Raw genomic sequence first — 10,193 nt, 5'->3', positions numbered from 1 at the left:
CAAGTAATAAGCTGTTTTCCTTTTTCCCTACCATAGACTCTTAAGTATTTGAAAACCATTCCTTTACATTTCAATCTTTTAGCTTTTAGATTAAAAAAAACCCCAAAACATAGTAAACATAGTTAAGTGTTTCTTCATAGACCCTTTTCTGGACATGTTTTGTGTATCCTTATCCAAGTTACAAGAGAGGTGAATCAGTTGTAAAGAACTGTGCCCAAAAATGGACACAGGGTTCCAATAGCCTTGTCAGGGATAAATAAAATACAGAAATGTTATTGAGGTTGTAGTAAACTCTTATTTATGCTGTTGGCCTTGTTTGGTGGGTTTTGTGGGTTTGGGGGAGTTTTTGGGGTTTTTTCTGGGGGGTTGTTTTTTTTTTTTTTAATTGGTGTGGCATTGATTTATGCTCACTTGTGATCCCCAACTGCCTGGTTATTTTTTATAGGCTTCCTCAGCTGATATTTGTTTTCTTGAATTTGTGCTATTCATTACTTCTGTGGAAGTGCTGATATTTGTATTTTTCTTTACTAAATTACACTCACTTGAATTGTATTGAATTCTAATACTGCGGTTTGTTGCAGCATCTTTGCCTCCCCGCCCCAGCTTGGCATCGTTTGTAGATCAGTTAAGAGGAGTACTAACTGTTCCAATGTTCAGGGTATCTGTGAAAAAAACTAATTGTACCGGATGCAGGGCAGATTCCCATGGAACACTGCTTGATATTTTCTTACAATCTGATTGTCAACTAATATGTGAAACTTTCTTCAGTAGCCCTGTGTGCACTTTTTTTTAATTTCAGCTGAACAGTATTCGCTTAGCTTGCGGCAAACTTCTCTGTTACCCTGTAGAACAGGACAATGTTCCTTGTGGGCAGGGGAGGAACAGTTGATGGCCTCTGTATTGAAGGTTATTGGCTCTGTCTCTCACTAGGTTTCTGTTTGTAGTTTCTGTAAGATTTGCAAAGTAAACATTTAAGTAAGTGTCCAGTTTGGGCCCTGCAGCATGAACTCATATTAAGAAGAGAATCCACCCGCTAACAGAGAATGCTCTATCTCGGTATAAAGCTTCAATTAAAGCACATACCTCTTCAGCTTGCAAAGTCAAGGGGTCAGGAGTTTTACATTAGTAGAAAAAGACGGGTACTTTTCACTTCCCTGTGTCTAGGGTTAAACCAAGGCCTGGATGGCTAGATGCCAGAACATACCAGATTGACTTTGTGTTCTGCAATTTTTTGTTCCTTCTGGAAGGGCCAAGAGGCGTGCCAGACAGATGGCAGGTCCCATTGCTGTTACTCCTCCTGGTGTCTGGGTGCGTAATTGCATAGAAAAGAACTTGCACAAGCCTTCAGTGAAAGCTTTTGCTCAATGCTTTAACTGTGTCACCGTGACGGCAGGAAGGTAGCTGATGTAATAAATGTAGTTTAGTTTGGGAGTTGAATGCTGAAAATAGTTTGGAACCACTGGTGTATCCCTGCTGAAGAAAGGATAGTCTAAGCTTTTTTGGTTTAATTTGAAGATCTTTTCAGAGATCTGAAACTGAGAAGTGCTTTTTTCCACTAGTTTAAAAAAAAAAAAAACACCACGCTTTTTTCTTTCTTTCATTTTCCTTGTATTCTCTTATAACCTAGTGCCTGATAAAATAAATCAGAGAATGCAGAATAACCACTAGAGAAGCCATGTGTACTTCTCAAGGTCAATAACAATTTTCTTGCCGCGTTCTCCTTTCAAAAGTCTTTTGGGCTATTTAGTTGAAGACACTGGAAAAATGCTTATTCTGACATTAATTCTTAAACCAGACAGCATAAAACTTACTATTTTACTTCTTCATTAGTTGTTGATTTAAACAGGCACATATCCAGACTTTAGAAACTGTAAAAGATGGAAACCAGTACATGATAGACTGTGCAATGACCATATGCTGCATTATATAGGGCCAGTTTTATTTATTGTTTCAGGGCAACATTATGCAAGTGTTAACTGGGGAGAGGGGCAGGGGGAAGAAGGATGAAAACTTTATCCCCTTCCAGATGCAGGTTAATGATCCTCTGAGTGGTGATGTAAAAAGCCTTGGCAACGCTCAACTGTCCTTCCTTTGCTTTCTTTTTAAATCTTTAGAAAACTGAATACAGAGTAGCAAATAGTATTTGGAAATCAAAACTTTGGTTTCTCTTTCATTTATATTACAACACAAAACTTAAACCTTAAACTAAAATAGGGTAAGATGATGTTTACCCTGAATAATTATCCTAACTTTTAATTTTTGCTGGCATAGGTAGGCTGGTGAACCTTTGTGTGGACAATGAATGCCAGCCTGTTCTGGTTCTAGTTAGAACAAAATAAGCTAGGCCAGCAGGTTTGCTTCTTTCTGTTGCTTTTGCATTGGTGTTAAGACTTGTGTTGACTTGGCTATTTTTTTTAAATAACAAAAAACAAAATCTGCACTTCTAACTATCATAGTAAAACACTATCTAGACCTGCATTTTTTTTTAAAAGTCTTTTGACTGTTTCATGAGCAAACTGAAGAAATATGCTCTTAATGTCAGGTGAGTGCAGAACTGTTTGGAAAAACTTGCAGAGAATAGTTGCTAGAAGCTTATCTTAAAAATTTGATTTACTGAAAAGGACTCTGTCAGTGTCTGTCCCTGCATCCATTACTAATCAATATTTTCATTAGCAATCTGCTAGAATAAAGTCTGTTTATTAAATTTGCAATGAGACCAAACAGAAAAGAATTGTTAACTCTGAGAGCAGGATTGAAGTTAACAGTGTTGTTAACTATGCTAAGTATTATCATCAACCATACTAAATATTATCAACTATACAAATACAGGCCAGGGATGGACTGGTTGTGTCAGTCTTTTAGAACAGCATTTGGATTCTGTAGCAGACCACAGCTGAATATGAAACAGTCATGGGATGCTTTTGCAATAAAGGCAAATATCATACTGGAGTGTGTTAATGAGATTGTCCACAAGATCCATAAAGGACTCCTCTGACTTCGTTTAGCATTGCTCTTAGCCAAGATATCACCTTGGCCACTGCATTTAAAAAACAAAAAACAGCTCAACTCCAAGAAAGATAAAGAAATTATCAAAATTCTTTTTTTTTTTTTTCCATAAAAGCCTTGGGTTTTTTTTAATAGAAATTCTAGCTGTCTAGTCAAAAGATGAGAAGGCTCAGGAATCTCTTACAGGGTCTTTGAGAATAACAGGTCTCTGCTGGAACTGGAAAGCTGATCCTTGGGAGACTGAAGGAATGAATGTTTGAAGTCCCTTCAATGCTGTTTTGTAGCCTTTTTGATGAGCGCAGGTAGTCAAGTGATTCACTTTCAGGAGAATGGAATTAAGAGGAAGGTGGCGTAAACAGAAGGAGAGAAACCGTTTAAAATAGAAAAAAGGCAATGTTCATTGTTCATGTTTGTATGATAGTCTTAATTTTTGCTTTTAAACACTACTTTGTTCTGACAAAACCGTATCTGTTTGTTGAACACTAGAGCTAATTTGAGCAGTGATCATATGATAACTGCTGGCTGTTTTCAGGTTCTTGGAATCCTCTGGTAATGAAGGATGTTGCCTCCAGAAACTGGCTTGGAGTAAAGGGGTGGACACACCACCAGAGAAACATCTGATTATAGACCTAATTGTGTTTCTCATAAGGAAAATGTCTCAAAACCCTAGAACTGAGACCAAGTATGAAAAATAAAATGGAAAAATGTATTGTATACAAGTTTCTCAACTTGAAATTTAACAAAATATAATTATGATGATAAAAAATTATAATACTTTGCATTGAGAAACCTAGTGCTCTTCCTATGCTGAATACAGGATTTCCTTAACCTGAAACTGGGTGTGCGTGACAATTGCAAAATATTCTCCAGTCCAGAGGAAACTTTTCTACTCTTTTAGGTATGATTAATGTGACAAAGGCAATTGAGAATTCTCCCTTCCTTGATTTTTTTTTTTTTTGGAGGTTGGAGGGTGGGTGGGTTAAACCTGTAGAAGAGTTTATACTTTTTTTTTTTCAGGCCAGCAGCTCTGTCAGTTGACATTGATAAACTTATTCCTCAATGTATAGGAGGAGAGGAGAAACGTTTTGCAGACAGAAACCATGATGAGAAGTCCAGACTTCCCTTCAGCTCTGAACTCTCGCTGAACTTCATCTTCAATATTAGGTTTTGGTTAGTAAATATTGTAAAGAACATGTGTCAAGCTCACCTTTTCCTCGTTTTAAAGCAGAAGGAAAGAGATGGATTGTGTCAGTTCTTAGCCCGTAAAACTGGCTGCTTGAAACCCTCGAGCATTGGTACCAGCTATCAGAAACTGCTTTTTAGCATGATAAAAGCTGACCACACCAGCTTTAATTTAGTTGTTCATTATTACTTGACAAGAAGAACTAACTGCTGATGCTTTCATGGCACTTAAATTTTGTATGATGTTTCTTTGGCAATTCCCTGCTCCTTTTTTTTAATTATATAGTCTATTGAAACCCTTGGTTTTGGTCACTGTATTCGAAAACAAATCTTCTCTTTCATTGCTGGAGAGTATTAACAAGTTAATATGTATTCATACTGGCTTTTACTGAAATTTCCTATATGTGTCTGGCCCAAATGGCAGAGCAGGAGGTCAACTTGAACAGGTTGTTTACCATTTGAGATTTGAAGTATGGAAAGCAGGTTTCACTGTTTTATTTTATTTTTTTTTTTTAAAAAAAAACAAAGCCACAGACTGGACACTTCACCCATCTCTCTGCCAGCAGACTTAAATAGGTTAGACCTAAAATGTTTATTTTGCAGTTTGTGTAAACTGTAGCAAGTATTAGCTCAGGTAGCATTTACATTGCACAATTCTTCACAAACAAGTATGTTAATTGTAGAGCTAATATTGTATCATCAAAGACTGAACCCTCAAATGTCAGTTAAAAATGGAGCCATGTCAGTTCTCAGAATTATAAAATAGATTCCTTCGTTTTATTTTTCTTTGTAGATAATTAAGAGATGCTCTGTTCATTACTTGTAACAGTTGTTAAATGTGGAGTCTTGTGTAACTGCATACTCAAAACCACAGAGTGATCAATGACGGCTTTTAATGGCCATGAAGTTAAACATGTGGCTACATCAAGTTACCATGGGGTAAACTACAGAGCGCGTTACCTCTGGTTAGCTGCTGTGCAGTGACTGCCCACGTGCTCCCTGTTACGCCAGGGTAAGTGTGAGGTCCGCTTCCATACGAGGAGTACATAGACAGCTCCTCTGAGGCCTCGGGACCCAAAAGGGCAACATGTAGTAATCCTGCCAGAATCATTGTAACTTCAGAAAGGTGTAAAATGAAGATAACACTTAGTGGTTATGAAGTGCAATGTTGCCTGGGCTTTTTTGGTTGGATGGGTAGATTTGGTATTTCTTTTGCTTCTTTTTGGTGTACTGCACAGGTATGCAGACTAGGATCTGAATGGGAAGAATTTTTCCCAGTCTTGGGCCTTCCTGTGGCTCTGGCCCCTCTGTCCACCAGCGAAAGCCCAGGAGTAGAAGATGATGCTCCTCATGGTTGACTTTGATAATGTCCTATGTGCAGACAAGGAAGGTCAGTTTAGAAGAATGTAGAATGATGAGAACTCAGTTCCCGTGATAGACAGGGGTAGAAGGATGGAAAAAAATCCTGATTTGCACAAGTACCAAGAATGAGGAAGAAATGGCTTCTCCGTGACAAAGAGGAACTTGCACTACACTTCACAAGTAGGTGGTTCTCCCGTGCAACAGCTCATTAAGTGTTAAGCTGGGCAACGTACCAGCTTCTAGTGAGTTAAAAGGTTGATAACATTCGTAGTTGAGGAGAAAAAACAATACATTCGCCCAAGGTTGTGAACTTCTTGGTGTGTCCCGACTTACATGTTGCACTGCCATTGATGCTGACACTCTTTAAACTGCCATTGATTCTGGATGTTTTAAGAGGTGTACTGAGGAAAAAGAACAAAAATAAAGAGATGATAAGATACTAACAAAGTAGTAAGGTAGCTGATAAATGGTGTGGAGAAAAGATTTTATTTTTTTTTCTCTGAGTATGACACAGAACTAAATAGTTCTAAATTGATCACATGCTTGTAAACAAATAATATAATATAGTGTAAAATATACTTTTATTAGCATACCAGCAATAATTCAAGTGTTTTTCTAGGGTTCTCTTTTGTTTACTGATGTTTTAATATCTTTCCTTCTAAATTAAATGACTGGCTCCTTCTACTTTAACTTTGTTATTTTTAGAATTGTCTTTCCATACGTGCAATCTCTAATGGATGGACTTGGTATGGTTTCACAGTCTATACTGGAAGTATTGCAGCCTGGACTGCTATTCATGCTTCTGCGTGTGATCTTGCTCCATATTGTTAAGATGTGAATTTTATTGTTTATTCCACCTAGCTTCTCTTTGGTCTGAAAATAGCTTTGGTTACTGAGGAATTTTTAACTGTAAACTTGTTGATTATAAATACAGTCTTTACTGAGTTTATTTCTCATTTAGCTGTGTTTTCTGCTCTAAGGTTACTGTCTGCATTTTAGGCTTTTTATATTTAATGCAAGAATGCCCAGGGCTTGCTTGAGCAAGTAAAACTTGCTTGTGCTTTGAGTTTTAGACACAGGTCAGTTTAGATCTTGAGGTCCTGTAAGCATGTCAGCACAAGAATGTGTCCAGGATAGCAGTTTCCCCCCCCCCCCATCTCACAGCAAGAATTAGTAACCTGGACATAATGTGTACTGTAGTTATACGTTCACTGACTCAAGGTGGTCATTTCTTACCATCTTGGAGTAAAGCGACTTCTATCTGTACCTGTTTTAAGAAATGCAACTCCAATGACTTTTTTTTTTTTTTCCTTCATATCTTATGTGGTGGAGAGACTGGATGTATTTGGTGTCTGTAATATCACCAACCCTAGGTATATAAGGCTTGTGTATTCCAAGTCCTTGTCTCTCTTTGTGGTTTAAATGCAACATTATACCAGCATGTCCTTTCCTGAATCTGTGATGTGAAATACTATGTTATCTTGATCTTGCTTTGTGTAAGGTGTTCTTAAACTGCACTTGAATTTATATTTTCTGGAATGTTTCCTTCAAACCTTTGCAGCTTTGTTGGAGGAAAATTGAGTGAATTTCAAGAAAGCATCATAAAAATGCGTTGTTATGAAACCATATTTCAAACAAGTACTATTTCTGTTAAACTTTCTGCGCGAATACTTGGCTGGCATATCTAATTAAAAATACTGCTTTGTGCAGGATGAGTCAGGCTTTTTAATTTCACAGCGACAAATTGTTTGCAATTCTAGTTCTATTTTGTGGACAAAACTCATTTATTCTCGAGCATAACGCTTGCTTCTCATACACTAATGCTGACTACTGGTTGAAGTATGCAGGTGTAATTTAACTTTTTTAATAACATTCATTCCTTTAAACCGGTTAACATTTCTGTTCAAGTATGACCAGATTATTTTGCTCTGGTTCCTAATAGGAAAATAATTAAGTATGGGGGAAAAATGGAAAGCTAAAATAAGTCTTCCACAATAAAACAGCTACTGCAGGTATCTGTTACTTGAAAACAAAAAACACCCTGGGAAAACTCAATTAAAGTTAAAAACCAAAACCATTGTATGTAAGTTAGCCCATAAGCCTGGATTATGTTTCTTTTCCCCCGTATTATGTGCCTTGCAAGACAGATGTTTGAAAAGCCCCTGTATTTATGGGAACCTAGTTAATAACTCTTTGCACTTTAGTGGAGAACTGTGATGCTCAGGTGACAGCTGAAGTTTACCCTCTGGTGATGTTCTGACAAGACTTCTGCTGTCTTACTCTAAAAGGCTATCCAGATAAAACTGTTTTGAATCTGTTTACTCAGCTGTGACTTACGGCCTAGTTTTTGGAAATAAAACAGCGCTTGACTTCAAGCGTGTCTTTGGGTATATCACATCTTTCCTAAAGCTGATTTACCAAAGTTGCAGTAAAATCCAGATTTGTTTAAAAGGTGACAGCACTTGCAGCTCTTAAACCTCTGTCTTACGTTGTATTTATAGTAATGACCAAAAATAGCATTCTGTTTTTCTGGGGAATTTTTCTTTTTGTCTTTTCAGTGTATGCCGAGAGTATTTTCAGAATGGTGGGAAAAGAAAAGCACTTGAGAAAGACGAAAAAAGAGCACTTCTTGCTTCTGAGACCACTCCAGCTTTAAATGTTCCCCAGGCTCCCAAGATTGAAGATCCCTTGCCAAGCTTTGGCTTGACAAATCATGAAGCTATAACAGAAGAGTAAGTTTTACTTGTTTTCCAGACTTTTTTTGCCCTCTTAGTGTGATAAGACTTACTGGACACTTTTGCCCCATAACATACTAGATCAGTCTGATGTACTTTTAATAGTTAAGAAAGGGCATTTTCATTTCAATATATACATGTTTCAAGAAGTATTTATGTTGTTGTATATTTTGGTGGATGCCCTAAAAAATTGCTTGAGAATGACAACTTAGTCATCTTCATTTAAGTGTTAGAGCAATTTCACTTTTGTATGTCATTGGTGTGCAGTGCAATTTATATTAAACCTTGAGGTGAAATAAGGGAGACGTTAATTAAGTTAGAATCTAATGGCTGTTCAGCGCTGTTGAAAAGTCAATTGCTTATGTAAGTACTAAGTGCCAAATGTAAATATCAGAGTACTTAAAACTTTCTCTTCATAAATAATTGCAGAGAAACTCTTGATTCCAATTATACACTTCAAAAGCAATTTTGTATTATAACCCTTAATTTTAAATGTGCTAGCTCTCTGATGACTGGCTCTGCAGAAGTTGTAGTATCCTTGAGGTATTTTCCTAACAACAGTTTTAATTTTGTTTTTTGACCTTCACTCAAGTAAGAATTTTACTTTTGGCATTCAGGAGTAGCTTTTTTATTTCAGTTACAGTCCCACCCTCCTTTTTTTCCTAAATAACATGGGTCATATTTGTGGCTATTCCATGTGTGATGGAAAGAATTTAGTATTTTGCAAGTATAATGGCTTAATGAATGCATAAGCATATTACCATTAAATGTTACCCTTATGACTTGCTTCATATTCTTTATAGACCAGTTCTTACAACTGTCTGCAATAGTGTTTTTTCTGTTCTGCGAAGAGTCTTCTCTCATTATTGTAGCATGTCTTCTGTGATCATCACTTACTTTAAGTTAGATACACTATTAGTTAGGAAAGAAACGGGCATGTTACTAATGGCATTAGCAGATGTGTTTGTCCTTATGAGCTGGTATTGTTTGTGGTTTCTCATGTTTGTAAAGTAACTTGCAAAAAGCATAAAGATCCCAAATGCCTATGTAGTTGAATAGTTACATGCAAAATGAAAACATTATCCCTGTTGATGTCCTATTATGACAAGACAAAGTAGATGCTTCCAAAATGAAGGTAGTAGCTTCGCATAAGCTGACTTCCCCCACAACTCCTCTTTTTAGTGCTCGTTTTGTTAAGTCAGCCTCAAAATAAATACCTGTTTTTAATGAGAACTGCCAGGCACTTTCACACAGAGGGCTGATGAGATACTAATACCTTGTAACATCTTAATAGTGCTGGCGTTTGTTAACACATGGTTTTAGCATTACTATAAATAGCAGTTTGTTGCTACCGGTTTGTTTAAATCAATACGTTTGATCATATCATGATTTTTTTTTTTCTTCCAGTGGGAGGCCTTGTCATGATAAAGCATTAGCTCTCTCTTTGCATATGTTCTGTCTTCATACTTTGCACAGCTTCTTATAATGGCTACTGCGGAGCTAATTTCACATGAGTTTCTTCTTGCTACCAGTAGTCTGTAGCCTTACCTTTTGTTCTGACTAGTGTGTATAGTAAGTAATTAATAGAGATGCTTTTATGAAATTATTTTTAAAGTATTTCTTGATATACTGAGTGATGATGGTATTTTTAATCTTCATTCTCAAACCTTTAAAAATATATACATCCATAAAGACATACCTGGCAAAGGCAAGATTCCTAATACTTACCTGAGTAAGCAACAAATGATAGTAACGTTTTTAATATCTGTACAGACCTTAAAGCAACAAGGCATAGCTGTTCTAAGTTACTGCCCAGAGAAATTAAAATTCAATTTCTTCCTCTATGCCTTATAGAAGAAGTTACAGAGCTTATCAGAATGAAAACAGATTGTGCATTACACAAAGCTT

General features: G+C 36.7%; 1 protein-coding gene across 1 annotated transcript in view; it reads left to right on the top strand.

The window, feature by feature from the left end:
- The window catches only part of LOC104166160 (chromosome unknown open reading frame, human C7orf60), a 24,820-nt gene that overhangs the window by 2,565 nt on the left and 12,062 nt on the right, over positions 1–10,193 (top strand). The window contains exon 3 of the mRNA XM_009706004.1: positions 8,109–8,282. Coding sequence (XP_009704306.1) covers positions 8,109–8,282 — 174 coding nt within the window. The remainder of the gene's footprint in view (positions 1–8,108; positions 8,283–10,193) is intronic.

This window comes from Cariama cristata, unplaced genomic scaffold, assembly GCF_000690535.1.
Source record: "Cariama cristata isolate BGI_N322 unplaced genomic scaffold, ASM69053v1 scaffold6278, whole genome shotgun sequence".
Classification (NCBI taxonomy): Eukaryota; Metazoa; Chordata; class Aves; order Cariamiformes; family Cariamidae; genus Cariama; species Cariama cristata.
Note: the sequence above shows the minus strand (reverse complement) of the source record. Positions and strands in the feature narration are given on the sequence as shown.